Source organism: Mastigoproctus giganteus, chromosome 5 (assembly GCF_048544385.1).
Source record: "Mastigoproctus giganteus isolate SK-2022 chromosome 5, ASM4854438v1, whole genome shotgun sequence".
Classification (NCBI taxonomy): domain Eukaryota; kingdom Metazoa; phylum Arthropoda; class Arachnida; order Uropygi; family Thelyphonidae; genus Mastigoproctus; species Mastigoproctus giganteus.
This window is the reverse complement of record NC_143579.1, coordinates 171,647,283-171,672,499: the sequence shown is the minus strand read 5'-3', so window position 1 is coordinate 171,672,499 and position 25,217 is coordinate 171,647,283. Positions and strand designations below refer to the sequence as shown.

At 40.2% G+C, this 25,217-nt stretch overlaps 1 protein-coding gene across 1 annotated transcript in view; it reads left to right on the top strand.

Moving 5' to 3' along the window:
- Positions 1-5,146: 5,146 nt before the first annotated feature.
- Positions 5,147-25,217, top strand: part of LOC150085844 (Na(+)/citrate cotransporter-like) — a 104,323-nt gene continuing 84,252 nt past the window's right edge. The window contains exon 1 of the mRNA XM_090373521.1: positions 5,147-5,271. Coding sequence (XP_090229647.1) covers positions 5,161-5,271 — 111 coding nt within the window. The 5' untranslated portion in view covers positions 5,147-5,160. The remainder of the gene's footprint in view (positions 5,272-25,217) is intronic.

Below are 25,217 nucleotides of genomic sequence, written 5' to 3'. Positions count from 1 at the left end.
TCGTGGGATACCCACCTAGTAACAGATAGGCCCACCTTTAGCCGGATAAGGGCAGTCGCAGGGCGGGGTTCTTGAGTCCACTAGTTCACAAAAGCGTTCCACAGGTATTTCCAACCATGCTTGCTGCACTGCTGGCCATAATTCCATCGCATTCCTGGGAGGAGGATCCAAATCTGGAGCAGACCTTTCCACAGCATCCCAAAGATTATTATTATTATTATTGTTGTTTCTCTTATATTATTTCTCCCTGATTTGGGGATTCCACTCCTTGACGGGTACTGCTACCAAGTGCACAGGGTGGTTGTAATGTCTGGTGCTACTGTCGGTCGAGGAAACCTCTGACTGTCCTACAGGTGCTCAGGACTGCGACTTTCTGGATTTCCTTGTAGGTGTTCTCTGGGAGACCTATTGCTTCTAGGCTGCTATGTAGAGTCTTTGGTATCATACCAGTGGTTGACACGATGATTGGGATGGTTGATACTTCTTGCATATGCCACATCTCCTTGATCTCATGTCTCAGATACGTGTACTTCCTAATTTTTTCCTCATGGGTTTTCTGGACATTGCTAGTGATCGGCACAGCTATGTCAATCAGGTAGGTAGCCTTTTCCACCTTGTCCACAAGGGTTATGTCCGGTCTGTTGTGCAGGATGGTCTTATCTGTTATTATGGTGCGGTCCCAGTACAGCTTGTGGGTTCGGGTCTATAGTACTGCCTGGGGTTCGTACTTGTAGTATGGTACACTTTCTTTGGTCAACTGGTATTTCCTCGCTAGCTTCTGATGTATTATCCTGGCTATTTTGTCGTGTCTATGAGTGTATTCAGTCTGGGTGATCACCTTGCACTCTGCGGTGATGTGTTGGAGCATTTCTGAGGCCAAGTCGCATCGTCGACATTCCGGGGGCTCCTTTGCGATGTATTTTATATAGTTTATGGTGTTGATTACCTGGTCTTGGATGGCCTGCATGAATCCTTCAGTCTCGAGGAAGAGCGTCCCGCTTGTGAGCCATGCATTGGAAGCAATGTTATCGATGTGATCTTGATGGAGGTCGTTGTAATGTGTGCCATGAAGTGTCTTCTTTACCCATTTTTCTAACTTCGTTTCTTGTACCGTCTGGGCGGGAAGGGTTTCCTCGCTTAGGTCGAGTGGGGTATACCACTTATCTATCTTTGTTATGGCCTGGTGGAGTGGTGCTCTGTTGTTCTCGAAGTATTCCTTCAGGTTAACTATCGCTGTTTTCTGTTGTTCTATCAGGTCTATCAAGCCCCTTCCTCCCTCTTTCCGAGGTATTGTTATTCTCTCCACTGCTAACTTCGGGTGGTGTTGGTGACTCTTGGTCATCATTGTCTTTGTCTTTCGCATGATATCTTCTAGTTCGGTGTTAGTTCAATCTATTACCCCGAATGTGTCTATTAGTATTGGAGCTGCATAGGTGTTTGTGGTTTTAACTGTATTCCCTCCGTTCAATTTTGCTTTCAGCAGGTTTCTTAGTCTATGATGATATTTTTCGGTAAGGCACTTCTTATAATCCTTGTGTTCTAACGGCTCAGCCTGCATCATCCCTATGTATTTGTAGGTCTCACCTTATGTCATAGCTTCGATCTCTTTACCAGTCAGCAGCTGGTAGTTTCGAACAACTAATTTTCCCTGGTGCAGTGTGTGCGTCTTGCATTTTTCTAGACCAAATTCCATCCTGATATCCTTGCTGAATTCTTCGGTAATCCGGAGTAGTTTCTGGAGTTGCTTCTCGGTTGCCGCGTAGAGCTTGATGCCATCCATGTACATCAGGTGGGTGAGGGTGTACAAGTTCTTTCTTCCTTCTTTGAGGTTATATCCATACTTGCTGCTGTTGAGCATGGTACATAACGGATTGAGTGCTATACAGAACCATAGTGGGCTCAGAGCATCTCCCTGAAAGATTCCTCTTCTAATGGGGATTGGCCTGGTTGTGATGTTCTCGACCTTAATGGTGGTACTCTCTTTGGCCATTGTTGCTCCTAGGAAATTTGTCACTATCGGATTGACCTTGTAGATCTTCAGGGTCTCTATTAGCCAGCTATGAGGTACGGAGTCGAGTTGTTCTATCAAGCCCCTTCCTCCCTCTTTCCGAGCTATTGTTAGTCTCTCCACTGCTGACTTCGGGTGGTGTTGGCGACTCTTGGTCATCATTGTCCTCGTATTTCGCATGATATCCTCTAGCTCGGTGTTAGTCCAATCTATGACACCAAATGAGTATGTTAGTACTGGAATCTGCATCCAAATATGTCCTGGCCGTGTTTGTTGACTTCGAGGGTGCTTTCGACTCGTTGTGTGGGAGAGCGCCCTCAGGTCCTTGAGGTCTGCAAATTGCGACGATTATATCTACAAAGTCTTACGGTCTTATTTTTGTGAACGTTCAATCAAGGTTAGTGCTAAGCATCTTACTTATAATTCTCAGGTTTTCAGAGAATGCCCCCAGGGACAGGTGTTGGAACCTCTCCTCTGGAATGCGGTCCTGGATCAATGGCTCTTGAGAACGCATCACTATGTACTCAAAATTGCTTACGCTGATGGCTTTCTTTTCTGATGAGAGTTCTTTTCTCTCAAATGCTGTAAGGATGCTGTGGATGGTGGCAAGGATATTGGTAATGGTGGACCTATTTGGTAATGAAGATTGAATTTGTGGTGGGGCATCTGGAAGTATGCGAGTTATTAGAGTTGGAAGGAGGGCTCTTTCTAGTTGCTTCAGGAGACATGAGGAATTGGAACGTCTATGAGACAGAGAGTGCAGAGACTGTTACAGATGAGCCATTAATTAACCTAACTGCCCTCTTTTGAATGGAATATAGAAGCCTGAGAGAGGTTTTGTAGGCACCGCCCCAGATGTGGGAACAATATTTCACGGTAGTCCGGATTTGCGATTTCTATAGTCAACAAAAATTTGTATTTGCAATATTTGTAATGTGCTTTATGAGAAGAGAGATTAGAAGTCCGGGTAATCCCCAAGATCTTGCCTAGAAATCGGAGCGTCATCGAAGATAAGCATAGTAGCAGAAGAATCCTTTTTGCGAGATATAAGAAGACAGGACTGAATTTTAGGATTGAAATTAAGTTATCTTTGCCCGCTGGAGAATTACATGGAGATCAACATTTAAAGATTTGGCAGTGGATACTCGAGAAGTTGAAGCTGTTTGAGCAGGGCAAGGTTTCTCAAAATGGAAGGTGGAAAGCAATGTGCTATCATCACCAAAAGTATGGATAGCATTTCCGGTCAATGGAAGGTCATTAATATAAAAGAAGAAAAGTGTATAGAAAGAACTGAACCTTGGGGAACACCAGCATTAGTGAAGAAGTTAGAAGACAGAGAGCCATCTACCATCAGCCGTAGTGAGAGGTCAGAGAGAAAACTGGATACACAATTACAAAGAACAGCTAGTAAACCATAGGATGGAAGCTTATTTAGAAGACCTTAATGCCAAATACGACCAAAAGCCTTTTAAATGTTAAGAGCAATGGCTTGAGTTTCACCAAACGTTTCCATTGAATTTGTCCATAGATGGACAACATGAACCAGAGTATCACCAGTGGAACGACACTAACGGAATCCATACTGGTGATCGTTGATCAGATAAAAGATTACAGATTGTTTAAGAGTTGGCAGTTAATTGATTTTTCCATTACTTTAGAAAGAATAGAAGTAATCGCAATGGGACGATAATTAGATGGAAGGGATTTGTGACCCTTTTTAGGAACTGGCTGAATATGAGCAAATTTCCAGGCAGAAGGAAAAACACCTTTGGAATACGAAAGTTAAACAAGGCGACACAAAACAGGAATAAGTTCAGGGGCACAGGTTTTGAGAACAAGTGTAGAAATACCATCAGAATTTAGAGCCTTCTTAGCATCATATTCATCAAAATCCTTCTGACATCCTTTTAACGGAAAACCACAGAAGGCATTGAATGGCGTATACTGGGAACGGTTTGAGGTGATTTAACAAGATCAACAAAATATGAGTTCGAAGAAAAATAGGATGCTAGCAGGTCAGCTTTATCTTTGGCTGATGCGGCAACAGAACCATCTGGTTTTGACAGAGGTGGTAGCAGAGATGGGCAAAAGTTGCGGGAAATAGCTTTGGCAAGAAACCAGAATGCTCGGCTACCATTTGGACAAGAAGCAAGTTTTCTACCCTTAGCCTGTTTTCGAAATCTAGTTTTGACTCATTAATAACTGCTTTACAAAGTATAAATAATACTTAATAATTTTTATTATTATGAAATGTCGCTTATAAAAAAGTAGTACTGGAAATATTTTATAAAAAAAATTCAAAAATATTATACGATTTGTGAGAATATAGGCTTAGTGGTTCGCATTAAAAATATTGTGTTGAAAGGGGTTCGCGATAAAAAAAAAAAATTACATTGAAAGGGGTTTATGAGTCAAAAAAGGTTGGGAACCACTATGGGACTTTACTGCACTGTAATTATGTGCAGTAAAGGGTTAAAAACGTGTAGCCTATAATTGATGAAATTTCATTCCTATTGATATGCAATGGTAATGTAACGGCTTTGGGAATAGTAATATTTTATAAAATATCTGGAATACTGCGATACTTAACGATTAGATAAAACAGAGTCTGTTTAAAATTAGATTAGATCAGTTAAAACTGTCGATGACTAGCAATTATGAAAAATTCACGCGTGAAGCCTGCCTACTCTTTCAATACCATAATGCTCATTGGAAGAAAGCATTGTGATACTGAAAGTTTAATATCTCTTAACAGAAGTTTAAGATGCCTGAAGCAGAATAGGAAAGTCTTCAAAAATGACAATATTTCCCCGTACGTCCTTCACCTTTCAACTATTTTATCCTTTTGTAATTTTTTATTATTTTATTTTTTTTAATTCGGAAGAACTATGAATAATTTCCTACTTCCAGCTGTGGAAGTTGCATGCCTGAACACCCCCGAACTGCGATTTCCGAAACTCCGTCCTTGCACAACGTGTCTCTGAGTGAGTAACGTAACACACGATTCGCGTTTACGGAAACACCCGTTCATTCACCAGCAACCAGAAACCTGCGCCACCTACAGTAACACAGCACGTCTCTTATAAGCACTTCTGAAACCAAGGAGCATTAGCTGTTTCGTTAGTAGTGTGGTTGCTATCCACGTGAGTATCATGTTAAGACCGTGGTTTTTTCAAAATTTTACAATAAGAACGGTGAAATACATTGAAGCGTTCCTCATACCTATAGTATTATTACCGCTACCTCTGCATTCCGGTACTCAGGTAAGTTAATCAGAAATATAAATACTGTAAAAAATTAGAGAACAGACTGAAAGAGAAAGCGTGATGAATATATACTCCAAGAATAGAGAGAGAGAGAGAGAGAGAGAGAGAGAGAGAGAGAGAGAGAGAGAGAGAGAGAGAGAGAGAGAGAGATGCATTCAATGACTGAAAGCAAAGGAGAACAAAGTAACACACAGACACCAATTTATTTGTTGCTCATCTTAGCTAACCGCTATATTTTCCAATTGCTGTCATTTGTCTAGATCGGTTTTAATCTCAATCTCTCACTGTGCGTGTGCGCACAAAGCGAAGCACATAGGGATGGACACGCTAAAACAGTTTTAAAAATAACGAAATTTCCGAACGGAAATCCGTACAAATCGGCTTGGTTCATAAACTGGAGATGTTTTCAGAGAACCTCCTGTATTTTCTTTTAATTGTAGTGTTTAATTGTCTTTTAACTAAAACTAGTCTCGATGCCGATTATTACTTAGCATCTTAAGGATAAATTATGAATAACTGTAGATTTAATATAAGAAAATAATCGTTTGGCCAAAGAGAAATTAGCTACTGGAACTGCTACTTCGAATCTGCTTATGTAAATTTAAAGAAGAGTTAAATACCTTGACATCATAATAAGATATACAATTCTTAAGGCAGAGCTTATAAGCTTCGTTTTCCTCTCACTATTTTGCTTCTGTAATAGATTTTAGCACTGAAGTTCCTAGTTGATTAGCATCATAGGAATTTAAGTGCTGCATTGGAAAATTTTGTTAATACTTTTCTAGTGCTAAACTACTGTGTAGTTACGCTGCCTGAACCGCTGTTAGTTATCTCTCCTAGTGAAACGCTTTGTTATCTTATAAATGGGCATATTTGGACAGTACGACCATAAGGCATTAACCTCACTGAGTACATAATGTAGATATTGTGGCAGTTTCATTAATTCACTCACGGAAACGTGCTCTCCGAGTAGCTTTCCCGCTATGTACATTGGCTAGCATTTCAATCAATCACATTTTTTTGGCAATAATTTTATTAGTTGCCGTTTTCATATTGACCATTACGTGCAAAGTTTGTATCGTGAACATTTAAAAAAAGATACAGGCGAAACTCTTCTGTGCCTGTTTTCTTAATCTAATATAACTGAGGAATTAATTTAAGCAACTACGCGAAATTAATTAGATAAACTGTTTCTAGTTAAGGAATTGACGGCCATGATCGGATAATTATGTAATCTGCAGTAACTGAACATGCCCTGTAGTAGATTTTTGACAAATTAGGTTAGAGAATTTTAAAAATTAATGCAACCGATCTAAAATTACACATTCATTTACACATATTCACAACATCTAATTTACATAACGGAAGTACTAACAAAGAGAAACTTAGGAATATTTACTATCTCTGACCTCTCACACCAGTGGCTGAGTTAGTCAGTCTGGGTTGCATGGTTAAAGTCCAACAAGAGGCATATACACCACAGAACACACGCAGTTTACAGACACAATATACTAACTCTTCATATCCTCACTTTCTTTGGCGCTCAACACATGTAACGCAAAATGGATAACTACAAATTTACAGAATAATTTACCTCCCCCAATAATGTGAAAAGGGTTTGTGTTCGGTCTAAACAGTAATAATTTAAGGGTTTTTTGTTCCGAAGAATTCTGCATTGTTTTAGGCAATGAGTGAAATTTTGTGCCTTCCGGAAAATCCGGGTATTTCATCCATAAAACAAAAAACGAAACTGACCAATAGTATTGCACCATATTTACAGACGTAGGCTAATCTACAACATCGGAACTTCATAAATTCGACTCCCTTGGGGACTGATTTTTTTCAAGTTTGATAATTTTAAAAATTCCGGGTGTTTTTTTTTTTTTTTTTTTATAGGTTATTATGTACACAGCCTAAGTATCCAGGGGTAATTCGTCATTTTTATTAGATAATACAATTTCTCCGATTCCTATGATCTCGACAGAACGATAGTCGCTAACGTTGAGCCACAATATTAACCCGTGCGGCCGGATTGGGCCAGTGGGTAACATTTGCCTAAGAAATAAAGGTTGAGGGTTCGAACGCTGCCTCTAATATGGATCTTACGATTGTCCAGTAATTTTTGATATTAGTTATCAAAAAGTCATCATTTAGTGCGATAATGATTTTCGCAATCCATTGCTTTAAACACTAAAATGCATACTACTGCACTATGAAATACTATATTATGAACCAGTATTGAATGTCTCGTCAAATGAGTGACTTTATGCGTTGCAAATACTTAGTATTAATAACATACAGTGAGGAAATATGTGAAACAGTAAAGAAATTTGTGTTTCGAAATCTTTAATTAGTATCAGCAATATAGGGCAAGTAAGCCAAAGCGTTTTGTTGCACTAGTCAAAAATAAAATATATAAAAGCATAAAAATAATAAATAAATCAAAAATAAAGAAAAAATAATAAAAAAAAAAAAAATATATATATATATATATATTACCAAAGAGTTAAAACCAGAAAAAATAGTTAAAAGATAAAAATAAACTGGATATTGCAAATTCACAATGGATATGGTATGCCATATTTATTACAATACAATGTGTGTATATATATATATATATACACACACACACACACACACACACGGAGGGTTGATTCAGCCTTTTGATAACGATTTTGACATCAATCTTGCTTCTGACGTACGGCAGCAATGTAATTTTTTTTTTTTCTGCATGCGCAGTCCCAAACCTTATGAGCAGGCGCATCAGTTGTAGAAGTTGTTTTAATGTTGACATGCCTCGGAAATTCGACCCATGGTGGGAAGGTTACATAACCGCGCTTTCCGAAGAAGGGTACAGTTATGCGAAAATTACTGATAGGTGCAAGTCGAAAAATTTTAGTGTATCAAAGTTTGGTACCCATAAGGTTTTGAATGGCAAAGGAAAATTCCACGAAGCTGCTTGCAAGTGGGCGGAAAACACCGCAGAAACTGCAACCTGCTCCAAGTCGAACGAGGGAGGTAGTACGGGAAATACAGTCGCTCGTTGTCGGTGAAAATCCAAAGAGCTATAGCGTCACGTGTGGGAACCTCGCAGTCAACCGTCTGTCGCATAATCAACGAAAATTTGCAACTGGAGAAGAAGCACAAGACTCGCGTACACCACCTAGGAGCAAGGCACATTGCAGAGCGGCGAGTCAATGCTTGAAAACTCTACGAAAAATAGCTGGCTGCTGAAAGGTGGAAATTCGGTGGAAACTCTCCAACTGCAACAAAATTCCGGCAATTTATTACCGTCCACAGGGTGACAAGGCCTTTCCAACATGGGCGCGTCAGTGCAAGGAGAGTTTTTGCCAAGGTTTTATGGTTGTAGCCGGTTTTTGTCTTAACGGCAAATCTGAGATGCGTAGAGTCGCTAAAAATGAAAGTCAACTCAGTGTATTACCAGACTGAAGTTCTACAGCCGTTGTTTGAACGTGATATACCCACATTGTACGGTTCTGACGTTGAAAAGGTCTGGGTGCACCAGCATAAGGCGTCCAGCCACACCCACCCTTTTTTGTGGAGAATGGGAACGGCGACAGGTATTCGTTCGATCCCGTTTGAAGACATAACTGTTAAATCACCTGACGCCGCACCCATGGATTTTTGCGCATTCGGATTTTTAAAAATAGCTCTCGGAACCCGCTCCAGAACAGTTGAAGGTTTGTGGAAAGTCTGCCAGCAGGGATGGGACAAGATCGACTTGGCAGTTTTGCAGCGCGCTTTACTTCAATGGAAACTGCGATGCCGTGCAATAGTCCATGAGCAGGGAAAACAAAGAGAACACAACCGGTGGCAGCGGCACGGAATTTCGTAGTTTTAAAGGACTGTCAAAATCGTTATCAAAAGGCTGAATTAACCCTCCGTATATGTATATACACACACTGAGTGATCACTGAATTATGACCACCTACCTAATACTTCGTAAGTTCTCCTTTTGCCCCCCAGTACAGCAGCTATCCGACATGGCATTGATCCAACAAGATGTAGGAAGCGTTCGGGAGGTATGGCCAATCAAGCTGTGTGTAATGCGGTAAGCAATGCAGGTATGGAGGTGATTGGTGTATCCAGACGGCAGATATGCCTTACCATAGTGTCCACAAGTGTTCTATGGGATTTTTATAGGGGGAAATTCGGAGGCCAATCGATATGCTGGAAATCAGAACTGTGTTCCTCAAACCAGTCCTGCACAACTAGTGCCCGATGGCTCGGCGCATTTCATCTTGGAAGACACCATCGCCATTCAGAAAAAAGTGTAACGTAGCGGGGCGTACACAGTCAGCAAGCAGTTGACGATAGCGGAGACCGCTGATAAGTTGTTTCACATCCACCAGGGGTCCACGTTCCTACCAGCGAAACATTCTCCACACAATACAACCGCCCCCACCGGCCTGCACTTTTGATACCATGCATGATGGATCAAGAGCCTCATGTTGTTGACGCCAAATCCCTACACGACCATCCACGGTGTGGAGTAAATAACGTGATTCATCCGACCAGTGAAGTCCGGACGGTCTGTGACAGCCAAATCCTCTGCTTGCACCTTCACGATGGTGGACTGTTATTAATCCTAGGTATAACCTCCATGCACAAGCACACTGTGGGTATGGATCACCCAGGTGTGAACCAATGTAAGCAGGGGTCGAGGTGTGGCGCCCACACCACACCACATGGGGGAATGCCGCCCCTCTGTGTTACAAGGGAATACTAGATGGTAGATGACTCTCATCAACCGGTGCAATATCACCACTTTGCTTATTGGAGGGTTGAAGTGGTGGAACCCATGTTTAGTCTCGAGAGCTAAGTTCCGGTCAACCCTTCCCCCATCTCTTCCATCATGCAGTATGACTGATGACTTTTGAGGTTATGATGAACATCATGGTGAGATCAAATATTCCTTACATTTCGAGGGTACAGCTCTAAAACTGTGTTTTAGAGCTATACCCTCTAAAGTTAGTACACCGGACCGAACCTATTGGTAACTCTTTAGGAGGCTTCCAGATCAGCTAGTGTATAATCTTGCTACCTCTACTCTGCCAGATAGTGACTGGAGGGAGTCCGAGTAGTGTGCATGCGGGGGCATTGCCGAGGCCACGTTATGTCAAGGATCTAGGTATATTTTTACCATGTGTACGCCCTATACAAAAATTTCATTACATCACACAGCATGTCCCCCCCCCACTTTTTCTTACTATTGAATACACCATGAATTCTGACTCTAAAGAGCAAGCTTACCTCAAACACTTCCTAGTTCATTTCACAAATATACGTGGTCTTAATTCTAATCTCAATGATGTCCATTCCCAATTGCAGTGTGCCAAACCCCATGTACTTTTTATGACAGAATCTGTTATCGGTTGATTCAACTACTGCTCATCTCAGTTGCCCATTTGTGCATATGTCCGTTCCGATATTCCCTGTCATAGACTTGGTAATTTGGAATCTTCTCTCTTCGAACTTCTCTGGCTTAATATCTCTCTACCTCATTGTTTCAAATTCATCTGTTGTCTCTACCGTTCTCCCAACTCCACTAATCACTTGGAGCTCTTTGATTTCCTCTCTTTGCAACTTTACTTTCTCCAGTCCAACTTTCCTAACAGCGAGGTAATTTTCCTTGGTGATTTTAATGTACACAACTCCAGCTGGCTTCCATTCTATAGTCAGAAGACCCCCAGCTGGTCGAGATGCTGAGGCTTTTGAAATTACTAATGACATTGCACAGATTGTTCATTTACCTACAAGATACCGGATAATCCTAACCATACAGCCAACACGCCTGATCTTTTTCTCACAAACAACCCTTCTAACTACACGGTCGAAGTGAGTGGTCCTTTAGGCACCTCAGATCACAACTTGGTAATTATCCCTTTCCCAATAGAGCCTTTATCTCATGGCTATTCCCAACCTCGTGTTGTTTGGCATTACAAGAATGCAAAATGGGATGACCTGCGAGATTTATTTTCTTCTTTTCCCTTGGATGGATTACTGTTTCAAAACTTCTAATGTCAACGTTTGCTCAGATCCTGTCAGTGAAATTATTCTTGTAGGAATGGAATCCTTTATTCCACAATCCATTTTAAAATCTCGTCCTTTATCTAAACCGTGGTTTTCCAATAAATGTGCTAAGGTTGTTCAAGAGAACGTTGCATATAGTAATTGGCTTGTTTCCAATTCTTCAGTTTCATTTTCTGCCTACACCAAAGCTCGCAACAATTGTAAAGCAGGTATTAATCAGTCCAAACTAGAGTTCGAACAGACTAAGAGTAGAAAACTTGCTTCTTACTCTAATGGTAGCCGAGCATTCTGGTCTCTTGCTAAAGCTATTGGCCGCAACTTTTGCCCATCTCTGCTCCCACCTCTGTCCAAACCAGATGGTTCTGTTGTCACTTCAGCCAAGGATAAAGCTGACCTGCTAGCATCCCATTTTCTTCCAACTCATATATTAATGATCTTGGTAAAATACCTCCCACCATTCCCAACACGCTCCATTCAATGACTCCTGTGGTTTTCCGTCAAAAGGATGCCAGAAGGATTTTGACGAATCTTGATTCTAAGAAACTCGAGGTCCCGATGGTATTTCTCCACTTGTTCTCAAAACCTGTGCTCCTGAACTTACTCCTGTTCTTTGCCACCGTTTTTCACTTTCTTATTCCAAAGGTGTTTTTCCTTCTGCTTGGAAATTTGCTCATATCCAGCCAGTTCCTAAAAAAGGGTGACAAATCCCTCCCATCAAATATCGTCCTATTGCAATAACTTCTACTCCTTCTAAAGTAATGGAGAAATCAATTAACCACTAACTCTTAAACTACCTAGAAACTTCCGTCTGATCAACGATCGCCAGTATGGATTCCGTCAGTGTCGATCCACTGGTGATATTCTGGCTTATGTTACCCATTTATGGAAAAGTTTGGTGAAACACAAGCAGTTGCTCTTGATATCTCAAAGGCTTTTGATCGTGTTTGGCATAAAGGTCTTCTAAACAAGCTTCCGTCTTATGGTCTGTCAACTGTTTTTTGTAATTGGTTATCCAGTTTTCTCTCTGATCTCTCACTGAGGGTGATGGTAGATGGCTCTGTCTTCTAATTTCTCCACTAATGCTGGTGTTCCCCAAGATTCAATTCTTTCCCCCCACTCTTTTCCTCTTGTATATTAATGACCTTCTTCCATTGACTGGAAATCCTATCCATAGTTTTGCCGATGATAGCACATTGCTTTCCATTTTGAGAAACCTTGCACTGCTCAATCAGCTTCAACTTCTCGAATATCTGCTACCAATTCCTTAAATGCCGATCTCCAGGTAATTCTCCAGTGGGGCAAAGACAACTTAGTTTATTTCAATCCTTCTAAAACTCAGTCTTGTCTTATATCTCGCAAAAAGGATTCTTCTGCTCCTATGCTTAGCTTTGGTGACACTCTGATTTCTAGGCAAAATGATATCTCTTTTGGGGACAACCCTGACTTCTAATCTCTTAACACATCATCACGCAAGAGGTGAAGCGCTTTGAACACACATCACGGTCAGTACGAGTATCTGTGTACTGTACACAAAGATTATTTATTATAATCGGGCGTAAAGTTTTAGAAGTGATGCCCCCAAAGATCGGTTCTGGGACCACAGTTTCTGATTTTCATAAATGACATCGACATAGGGATTAAAAGGCGCGATATCGAAATTTGCAGATGATGTGAAGATTAGTAGAGTGGTTAGTGATCAGCTAATGATCCAGCAGATATGTGGTTACAGAACTTAGCAACCAGGAGCTTTAGAGGAGTTCCTGGTTGCCTTGATGTGACTTGATAAATGTCTATAATGCTGTAACAGGGAATAGTAATTTGTATTTTTATTAATTTTTTTTTATTTATTTATTTTGGCCTTTAGCTGATTTATAGAGCTTCTTAATGTACCGTTATGTAATCGACTTAATAATAATAATAGCAATAAGAGCTTAATTGACTGTACTCACCTCAATTGAGCACCGTCAATTAAACTCATTGCTATTATTATTATTATTATTATTATTATTATTATTTATTTTGGCTAATGCAGCAAAAATCAGTGCTTCTTCAGGATGACTTGATTAGGCTTCAAAGATGGTCAGTGAAGTGGCAGTAAGTTTTAAGGCAGCAAAATGCAGGATCATACACTTGGGAATATCAACCTAAAAATAACTTTTACCCCTTGGAGGGTTGAGTTAAACAGTAGACGAAGAAAGTTGGAAGCTACAATACAGTTGGACGTGAAGTTCTCCGAACAGTGTATACTAACAGCAAGGAAGACCCATGGTATCTTATCGATTATATTTATCGGGCATTTTCTCGTAGAGATAAGGTCATAATAGAGAGAGAAAATCTTTATTGCATCTAAATTAATACAATGTACATATATAGATTTAAGTAAAGTTGCAATTGTCCCATCACGGCCAACGGCCAGGGTCTCACATCAGAATAGACCCATCAGAATAGAATATTCTCTGTCATAATCCCTGCTATACAGCAGGGATTATGACAGGGAATTGTCTTATACAAGACAATTGTTAATTTTAAACAGCAATTGGAAACACTGTATCCAATTATGGAAACTGCAATTTAAAAAAAAAAAAAAGGCGTCGAACTTATTTGAAAGGGTCCAAACACGAGCAACTTGCTGGGTGAGATCTGTTAAAGGGCACCCGTGGTTGGTTGTTGTAGGGTTTTCAGAGCATCTGCGACCAAGGACATGTTTCTGCGTGTATACTGTCTGTGAATTGTGTGTGTTGAGGTCGATTTTCTGTTTGCTGGACAAAAAACCAAAGTTTCCGGGAGGAAAAACCATGCTACTCTTGCCTGAGACCGACTAACTCAGCCACGTTGTGAAAAATACCATTAAATTCCTCCTGTCATCGACGGGATTCGAACTTAGGTCTTTTCCACCCGGTGTGGGGAGGACGGCGAACTTGCCAACTGTGCTACCCACGAAGGCGGGCACCGGTGTGAGGAAATATTTTGAATATGTTGCTGCAGAACTTAGCAACCAGGAGCTTTAGAGGAGTTCCTGGGTTTTAGGAGAATCGGCATAAGCCGATTCTCCTAAAACCTATATTGCTCCGTGTATATTGTCTGTAAATGACCCAAAGCTTATGTCACAAGCTTAAATGGCATTACTTGTTGTAGGATTTCAGGAGCAACAGCAATTTAGGACGTAAGCCTTGGGTCATTTATAAAATGACCCAAAGGCTTACGTCACAATTAATATTTTGTTGGCCTACTTCGAGCTGACATTACCGACTTTCACCTGTCTGGCAGATGGTCTAATCAGAAATTTGATGTAATTGGTTACATCAAGTTTCTGATTACACCATGACAAATAAATTGGTTTCTTACTTGATGGCTACCTTGCAGTAATTTTGTCGAATAAAGTGCCATCAGTTTACATGAGGTTTTAAACTGCAGTATTTCCTGGGTAGGGCTAATGAGTATCTCGCATGAAATTCTTCCTCTACTATTAACATATTATGAACTGTATGAAATAATTGTTATGCTGTACTTAGATTACCTGCGATGTGGTCAGGGGCAAAGTCATGCAGGAAAATATTTTTCTGTTTCACGAAAGTGGTCTCTGAAATAAAAAAGGTAGTTTCCTATAAAATGTTTTCCTAGTAGTTATTATTCACGGCACTATTTAAAGAGTATTTTGTCCATTCCTTTGTTTTTAATTCATCTGTAAGTCATCTGGCTGAATGTAAACTTCACTATAGAACCATTAGCAAAGTTCACACTAGGTCAGATAGCTGTGACTGCCATTGAGGCTATCAAGGTCTACTCAGAGAGAAGAGTTTCAATCCAATATACAGAGGTTAAAACTGAACTTAGAATGTAATATTACGGATCTGACTTCTCAGTTATCCAATTATCATATTCTTCAGCCCAGATTAGCTTTCAGACCACTCAAGTCTTCATTGGGCGTTTCTTTAAAAGACCCAATCCGCTTCAGTTTTTTTTTTTTTTTCGATGTTTCTTTTTAAGAATTCTTGACACGAAGACTGATTGTAGCCGATCTTTTTAGAACTAGAAAGGCCATCCCTATTAAGAGCAGTTGTTAGATTTCTCTTCCTCGGAGACAACTGCGTGTATTCCATATAGTTGCTGAATAGAAATTATGGCACATTCCAATAGATGGATGATGCAAAAAATGCATCGTGTCCGCAAACGAAAAGGCAAATACTGTATTGCAGAATGATGCTTTCAGATAACGTAATTTCGACCGTGCAGTTATTAATGAAGTATTAAATTTTAAAGCGGCGATGCTGCTTTTGCGGATACTATTTATTGGTAATTTAAATAAAATTGTCTGATTCACGTATTTATCAGATGAAAAATATTTTTAGTTACACTATGGAATGCAGAGCTAACATTATTGGGAAACTATTCCTTGCAAATTTATTTTAATGTCGGTGCATTCGTTAAAAATGTTTCGGTTAAGTTTTGTGAAAATAAGTTATAAAGTGGGACTGGCTATGGTCCTGGAGTAATGCACATGTCGTGGATGCAAGCTGCAGATTCGTTCCTATGCACATAAAAATTTACACGGCCCATTTATTGCGCAGTATTGTATTAGCTGCATTAACAATATGCGCTACATGCTCCCTTAGCCACTTTAAAAGGCACTCCTCCTACTTTCTTTAAATGAGGCGCTCATTCAGTGAGAGCATCAGGTGTTCATACCATGCGATATAAATCAGGTCGGCAGATAGGGATGTTGTATAAGTGAAATTCAGTACGAGAATATGCAAGACGAATTATTTAAGTGATTGTGAAAGTGGAACAGTAAATGGCGCCAGGAGAATCACGGGAACTACATGCCTGATGAAGTAAAACTGTTTTTTCGGCGACTGGATAGGGATTGTGGTTATTGGTTCAATAACCACATAATGTCCCATCAAGGGTGATCGTGTCATCGGAACCAGCTCGTTCATGAGAGTGGCCAACGGAGGTTGACAAGACTTGTACAGGATAACAAAAAAGGCTACAATCAGTCAAATGTCATCCCAGTACAGCAGTGGTGACCAAAGTGTCAATTTCAAAATGCAGAATTTGCCCTAATTTGCAATCGATGAGACATCAGTCTACCACCGAACTAGGTTCCGCTCCCGTTAACAACACATACAGTTCGCAATAGGAAAAACGTTGTCTGGTCTGATGAATCCCAATTCCTCCTGTTTCACGTTGATGGGACGGACGACCGAAATATGGCAAAAAAAAAAAAAAAAACCAGCCCAGGGACCCATCCTGACAGGTGTCAACCACGCAAGCTGGTGGTGCAGTGTAATGGAGTGTTTGTTTTCGTGGTGCATATTGAGCCCTTTATACCAGAGGCGCAATATTGAGATACTACAAGTTATCTGGAAATTGTTTCCGAATAGGAGCATCCCTTCAAAGCTGCAGTGTATTATCTATTATTCCATAGCATAATGTGCCATGTCACAAGGCCAGAACTGTACAGAACTGGTTCCAAGATCATGAGAATGGATTTAGCCTAATGTGGTGGCCTCCCTGGTCACCACGATCAAACTGTGCATCCGTGGGATGGGGGGTATCGAGTAATTCGGAATAGAGATTCCCAACCATCCAATTTGCAACTGTGGAGACATGTGGACATGTGTTTTTGTAAGGGGCGGCTGCTAGAACGTCAGTTCAACTCCGCACGTATCGCTGTGTAGAATAGAATAGTACCACCGTAAAAGGACCAGATATGTGAGTAGTGTATGTTTGTGTCTATTATGCGTGTGTCCTGTTATATTCTGGCCGCTTGGCTACCCAGAAGCATCGGTCACCTGAAAAGATAATTCTCGGTACTCGTCCACACCACAGGAAGATGGGCCAGGCCCAATGGAGCAAGTACTGTCTCAATTCGAGACTCTGATCCGCCTGATGTTGCCGAAAGGTGAGCCAGATTCCTCTGGGTCCTACTTCACAAGAGAAAAAAAATAATAATGTGACAGCTACGCTGTGATGAACGCGAAAAGAAGAGAGGGGGGGAAGTTTTCCACCCCGCACACAGGGCGCAGAAACAAGCTCCACAGCACGTGCAGCAGGACGGTGAAAAAAAAAAACTGTAGATAGTTGATCGGTTTCAATCCACTGCTGGGTTGTTGTTGGCCACTGGGGGCCTGTTAATCCTTCGTCTGTGCTTCAAGACTTCAGCTGAGTAGGTTTGCAGTGCAGGGAGGGTAAGAACTCTAAATGCTCGGCAGAGATCTGCGTACAGCTGACAAGGTTGTGTCTGAGATCATCATACATAATGCACTTGAATAGTATGTACCACCAGTTCTTTGGCTCCACAATGGCAGAGATCTGTTGGGTGGAGACCCAGATGGTGTAATTTTTCATTCATGGATCCGTCTCCGGTAATTAGGTACGACGTTTCTAGTGAAGGGGTAAACCAAGACTGTACAGATTAGAAGCCGGGTAGGTTACATCAGGAAGGAATCTTCTTGTGACAATGCCCAGTGTTGAGGTATCTATCAAGTTTGCCAAATATTGAGGAGCTCGTTGTAGTAACGGGTCCTCTCAGCCTTGGGGTTGTGGAGAGGTGTTTAGTGTCTAACGGCCCCCGAGTTTCCCCCCATTTCTTGTGTGCTCTGTTTGTGTAACACAGAACTCTGAAGACCAGAGATTTTTAAAAAGTATGTGTGTGGTAGTGTCATTGTGTTGTTCCTCTGACCTTTTAGCCGTTCGGCCTCTAGTGGGACCCCTGTTGCCTACACTTTTCCACAGGCCCTGTCACCGAATTTCCGAAGATTTTAGTGGCTAGGGCCTATTAAAAAAAAAAAAAAAAAACCAACCAGCCAAACAAGGTTAGGACCAAGTTTAAGTTTAGTTATGATAAAGGTTGAGTTAGACATTAAATTAAAGTTAAATCGGTTAGACACGCATGGCAGGTTGGGTATAAGTAGGGGCTGAGACTGAAGGCTGGGGGAACAGGTAGAAACATGGGGCCAATAGGGAAGATGACCCCAAGAAGGTCAGTGGGGACAACCCCACCAGGAGAAGAGGGGTACGGGGAGGGTAGAAGACAGAAAACACATTCCCCTCCCCCACCAAGGGGAAAGGGATCAAAGTGATCGCCAAATAGCGTGTTGGCAGCAGAGCTACTGATGGTCATAGCCGTAAGAGTCATGTTCTAGGATTTAACTTCGTCGTGGTTCGTCGGTCCAAGTATCCCCATCTTTCCTTTACTGTTAGCATTTTTCCACTCAAACTGTTTGGGCAAAGTGTAGAGTTTGGTGTCCAAATCGGGTGGTGGTCCAGCTTAGTTCTGTCTATCAATCTCGGGTGATAAACCCGTCATGAGGTTTGCAAGGTAGACAGTCCGTTTTTGGTATCAGTTCAGTGCCTATATTCTGGTTCTGCTAGCCTTAGTCTATTTAGAGTATGGCCAACATCCGTCAAGTAGGGAAGAATCCAGGCTGTGGGACTAAATAAAGACCTGTACTCCCCATTAGGTAGGTATACCTAATAAAGTAGTCATACCTAATGTATAGTGTAATTCTAAATGACTCTGAGTCTTCATTGTGGATTCATGTCTCATTTTTAAACAGCTCTCTTTCTCTCTCTCTCTCTGTTGAAAAGTCAATCTTTAGATGCCATATCAGCAACTTGTCGTTTCTCACGATAGGAATAAGCTGAAATCTAGAAAATTTTACCCCATCCCTGCAGTGGGAAAATGGAAGAACGAATTCGATGAATGTGTGCGAAACGATCAGATAAATATGGAACACTAAAAAAAGTCATAAAACGAGTCGCTTTACAGACTCGTTATCCCATGATACCGACAAATTGGTTGGTAAAAGCCTGGGGAACATACTATATCCACCATAAAATTCGGAGAAGACTAGATTATGGTGTGGGCCTGTTCCTTGTGAATCGTTCTCCGACCGGTGGTTGTATTGCCAAAAACGGTCAACTCGGCATCTATATTTTAACAATACGGAATTATCGAAGGTAAAATATAACTATATTTTACCCTATCCAGGGTAAAATATAACTATATTTTACCCTGGATAATTCCGTGATTCTCACAATCTGGGAGTTCTATGGAAATGGGCCCTTCATATGATAGCACGATAATGATCCATTCCGCAATGCGAATAGTGTAAAATCCTGATTCGAGGAAACCAAGTCCAACAACTCGCTTGTTCCGATCCACGGTTTGAATCTGAATCCAACTCAATGCCTTTTTGGATGAAAAGGAAAGCACGGACAACAACTGGTACGAAAATAACGTTATACATATTTTTTCTCTCCAAAGTTTATGCAACAAATCCCACAATTCTAACTTGCAGATACCACTGTTAATTACCTGTGCACTCGAACTTCTAATCGGCAATGACATCTTAACATTTTGGAAAAAATTTCTCGGATAGCTTAACCTGGTGGTTAAATTTCAGCTTTAAACTTAATTTTAAAACGTTAACTATCAACAGGAATGGCGTTGTGCCCTTTTTTGAACTGGGCGTATCTTTCCTATGGAAGTGTCAAAGCACTTTTTAATACAAAATTGTTACGCTCGCAGTAATTACTATCGCTCTCTTTCCACACCATGTGAAAACGCCTAGGTTTGAATCGTGTCAAGACACAGGAATGAATGTGATGGCCTTTCTTCACACCGTGATTGATTTAGTCAGTCTCTCGCAAGGGATGCAAAGTTCCTTCTCCGGAAACTGGGGTGTTTCATCCAGCAAAACAGACAGCCCGACAATAGAACACACGCATTTATAGATGGACAAATGCGTGGTCGACAATATTTGTAGACGAAACAGCAGCAACAACAAAGATCTTTATCGTGCATGGGTGGTTGCGAATAGTTCGTTTGAGAATTGGGAGGAAATGCTACTTAACGCTGAACCTGAATATACAAGTAATTATTACGAAATAATAATAGTTACCAGACTAAGGCCAGCGCCAAACTGACAATCAATACTGGAATAAAACATTTTATATATTTTCTTTTTTTTTTTTTTTTTAATCGTAAAATGACTGGTCAAGCCAGTTTGACTCTGTAAAATTCACTTCCAAATACTCGGCGGATTTTTCATATTGGCACATCTATAATTCGGGGTAAAAAAAAAAAAAAAACATTGAGAGCACCAAAGCAACTAAGAAATTTAATATATACTGGACATAACCACTAGAGTATGGCAGTTAGGAAAACTCTATGCATGAATGAAGACCGATAAGTCTATTTTAGTGACACGTTTAGACTCACGAAAAAGGTCATTGCACTTTCCTTTTACATTATTATGATCCTTAATGTTACTACCTGGTACAAACACCAAACCAACATTCCGCAAATAGAATGGAGCCCAAAGAATACTTTAAGTATCAAACAAGTTAAAAAACCTCTTAATGTCTTCCAAGACGTCTTTTACAAAAAGAACAGTGGAAAATGCTATCATTAAGGCTTTGTTGGTGAAATGTCAAAGGAAATGTGTATTCTTCAGTATACATAGGTCTGCCGCACACTTGCAACCTTGCTGTTATAGATCAATATCCTGTTTAGCATATTGAACATCTTTGGGCTGGTTCATCTCATATGACACTATTAATGCTATGCTTGTTCCGATGTCATTTTGTCCGAGGAAAGAGATTGTTGGTTCAATAAAAGCTGTGAAATATACGGGCGTCATCGTAATATTCAACAAATAAAAAAAATAAATAATAAATAAATAAAAAAACACCGTGCCAATTGATTGGTTGTGGTTTTACTTGAAACCACAGAATTCAAAATTACACTTCAAAAACGTTAATCTGCACTGAAAATCTTACTGAAAACAATAAATACAGAAGTTATGGGTACGTGTGCCCACTGACTATAAGTAATGGGTGTTATGTACTGACATGATATCTCAATGGGTGTTGCCTTTCTGAGTTGGTCTTCCCTCTTTAGACGCTGACCTAAACTGTCGAGGATGAATCCATGAAGTCTCAGATACTATACTTATAGGGACGGGAGACGTATCTCTTTCAAAAAAGGCTCCTTCGGTGTCAAGAACCTCTCAAATCATTCCCGGAATCGTCAAGTTTTTTTTTTTTTTTAAGTTTGTGAAGCAGAAAATGTGTAGGAAGCCATATTAAATTCTTCCAAACAATTGTTTGCGTGGAATCTAATGCGCTCACCTACGGAATACTCGGTGGATAAGTGCGCTGCTTCATTCCAAGATCTGTTAAAAACCCAGAAATGTCTCACTTTTTCGTCATTTCACGAATAGTCAATATTTCTGTCGTTTCGCATTAAATACTTCACCTATCAAATAAATGACAGAAACAGGATCGGATACAAACATCACGAAGCTCTAAGCTAAAGCAGAAGCTCGAAAACATGTAATTATACGTAGATTTTTATCTGAACAAAAAGGAAACGCGAGCCTTCCCTCCCTCCCGGATAACCATCCCACTACTCAAGTAGTTTCAAAGTATTAGTTGCATGAACTGATAACCACGTTCTTATTCAGCTAATTGAACTCCCGGGAAAAACAGTTCAGCTCTTTATTCATTTATAAGGGGTGACAAACAGATGTGTACAAGGATGAGCATAATGAACTTTTCACCCAACATTTTTCATTTATGTTCCCTCCAGCATGCTAATCTGCATGCTAAATTTCAATCCCATCTTTCCAGCTTTCATGCAGAATTTAACGCACACACATTGCCTTGTATTTTCAGGCGATTTTTAATATCGGCTCATCATTAGCCCCTTACTTAATCGAAGTCTAAGAATCATAGAAGGTCGAATAGACAGATAAGTACAGACACTAGGAAGACAATTACAGGCGAAAAACCGTTCAAACCAAGGGTGAACATTAACAAGGGATCAGAATGCTGTAAAATTAGTGATGATATAGCTAAATCAGAGAAGTCTATCAGAAAAGCTGTTGATTGAATGTAAGACTCCAAGAATAAATGGTATATACCTTGCTATAAAAGGGGGGAAGAAACTTCCTGTAAGGCCATTAGCCTATGGAAACGCTAAAAGATTTTTTTTTCTAACGCAGGGGCAGGGTGCAAGAGATCCGGGTACAAACACCAGTCTTGGGGGCTCATAACCACGGCTCTGATGACATTATCTATTTCTATATATACTGACTGGGCTAGGATGCATGCCTCACACCTATTGCACTCCTCCAAGAGCTGTCCTGCTCTAACAGATGCTCTGATTTTAAAGTTCAACAACACACACAGTTCTCCAGAAATAAATAGTAGAAAAACATACGTGCAATTCTAATCGCTTTTATTTAAAAAATACTTACGGTACAATTTTGCGCAATTCTAAAAATTTCTTTAAAAGGTCCTTGTGGCGGGTCAATTACAGATTCCCTCGAATCTGTAATCGACCCACCTGTAACAGGGAAAATATAATTCATTTCAGTGAGCATTTTCTGGCAGTTATTACATTGACGTTATTAGTTTGTGTCCAGTTTTCAGCCTTTTCATTACCTAAACATAATTGTAAAAGTATGCTGTGAAGTCAAGTAATTCAGGGACCTGTGTAATACCACAATAAAGAACGCTTTACTTTCATACCGAATTATAGTCAACATAGAAATCAGCTAATTTTGTTTATTAAATAAAAGAAATCGACAGTCAAATTTTATTGCCAAATTAGCTACAGCTTCATGCAAAGTGAGGTGTAATTCGTCAAACGGGAATTGTGCAAAGAATATACGTAAAATAGGAGCATACAGCAAAATGGAAGAAAGTGAATGAGTAAACAATTTTCAGTTAACGTCTCGAGAGAACAGAGGATGCTGGGAGAAACAAATTTCACATGACAAAATGTGAAAGTCATCTTTGCAAGCGTTTAAAAAAATTACTTGTTGACATTTTACAGAAAATCTGTCAACACTGAATATTATTCTCCAAACTAGCTTGCAATAAGGAAGATATCCTTGACCCTGTCTTTGGATCTGTATCATAGATTGCTCACAGCATCTACGAGACGTTCACATACCATTTCAATTTTCATTCTGAATCAAACAGACAATCACGGAGACTCCATTTTATAATGCTTAATCACTCTTAAAACAACTTAAAGTACATACCAAGTTACTGCCTAAAGAAATCTATGGGCAGTATCTTGACACTACTACATGACGTTCCTCATAGTCATTTCATTGTCAGTTAAGGATTCTTATCTACAGACAACTATGCTATGCTAAAATGCACAGAATAGTCTCAACTGTTGCGCGGGTATACTGGGTTAAATAGCATTAGCAATGGAAAATGCATCTGCAACCGTTCTTCTTCAATTTGAATTTGTGTCCCCTCATGTGCGTAATCTGAATAAGAATCTCATCAGCATTGTTTGCTCAATCCATTCAAAGCCTTAAACACCTCAATCATATCACCTCGAAGGTGCCTAGTCTCCTGCCGCTGCAATTTGCAGAACTTAAGCCCTTCTTCGTAAGAGAACCCCTTTGTCTCCCTCACCAATCTTGTTGCCTTTCTCTGTACACGCTCAAGCAATTCTACATCCTTCCTAAAATGAGGCCTCCAGACTTGTACTCAAGGCGCGGCCTGACCATTGCCTTATGCAAAGGAATAATCACCTCCTTTTCCCTACTAGCAAAATTCCTGTATATCATTTACAATATTCTATGACCTACTCTGGCAGGCTGTCTGCACTGCTCAGAAAACTTCATATATGACTGCACAATTACTCCCAGGCCTTTTTCACTAAGTGTAGTACCACACAGTTGATACGTTTCTCTGGGGTTACTTCTATCGATATGCAGTACTTTGCGTTTGTCAATGTTAAACTTCAGTTACCATTTCTCAGCCCAATCTGCCCAACTTTTCTAGATCCAGTTGCAGTAGCATACTGTCATTAACCACTCTCGGGCCCCGGTAGCCTTGTTACCAAGAGCGCAAGGCTGTATTGAGTGGAGTGTTAGGGGTTCGAGACCAGCTGTCGGTAGTCGTGGATTTACTCCTCAGTATCTTGAGTTAGTCTGTCTCAATGCTATTAGCAAGTCAAATCGAAGCATCCTGACTAAGAATGCATTCGAAATAAATTAACCACTCTGCCAACCTTTATCATATGTAAACTTGGACATTAAACCTGATATGCCTTTATCAATATGATTGATATATAGGCTCAACACCCGAACCCTTGGGAATTCCAGAACAATAAAATTCTAAACTCTTCCCAAGGCATACCGTACTGCACATGAAAGGAGAAATTTTTAATCAGGTAATCATTATTAATCCACGGTACTATATAATATCTATAAATATGTCTACTATAAACCTGTAATATAAATAAACATGGTACTGAAAATAAATATCTTTCTTATGGAAGTTGGTAATATTCGCATGAATAAATGTATTACTTTTAACAGAAAATACGATACACTATTCTCTTGTAGTAGTGGCTCTGCACTTGTTTTCATTTCAGCAGCTTAGCTGGGAATTAAGCTCGGAAAGGTATCAAATGAGAGCGACTCTGCTCTCATTTTAAAAAGTAAAAAAAGGGGGGGGAGGGAACTATCGTATTAGGGCCATCCTAGCACCTTCATCTCTCCATATGAATTATGTCCATAAATTGCATGTTCTTAAATATTCTTTGTGGCATGGTGCGCAGGTGTATATCAAGAACTGGAAATTGATGAAATAATGAGCACTTAAACCTGCGTGGAGGATAATCCGCCTTCAACTTCTTAAAAGAATTAGATTATTCTCGTTTGTTTAGAGGTACTTCCTGTACCACTTTTCTTCAGTTGAAGACATGGTACAGACAGGACAGGATAGAAGGGAGAGAAGGGTTATGCTCTTAGTTAAGCAGCACATAAAATCTAAGGCAGTGCATCCAGTTGACATGGATGGCCAGTGCAACGTTGAATCAGTTTCGTGTGACATAAGCACTGGGA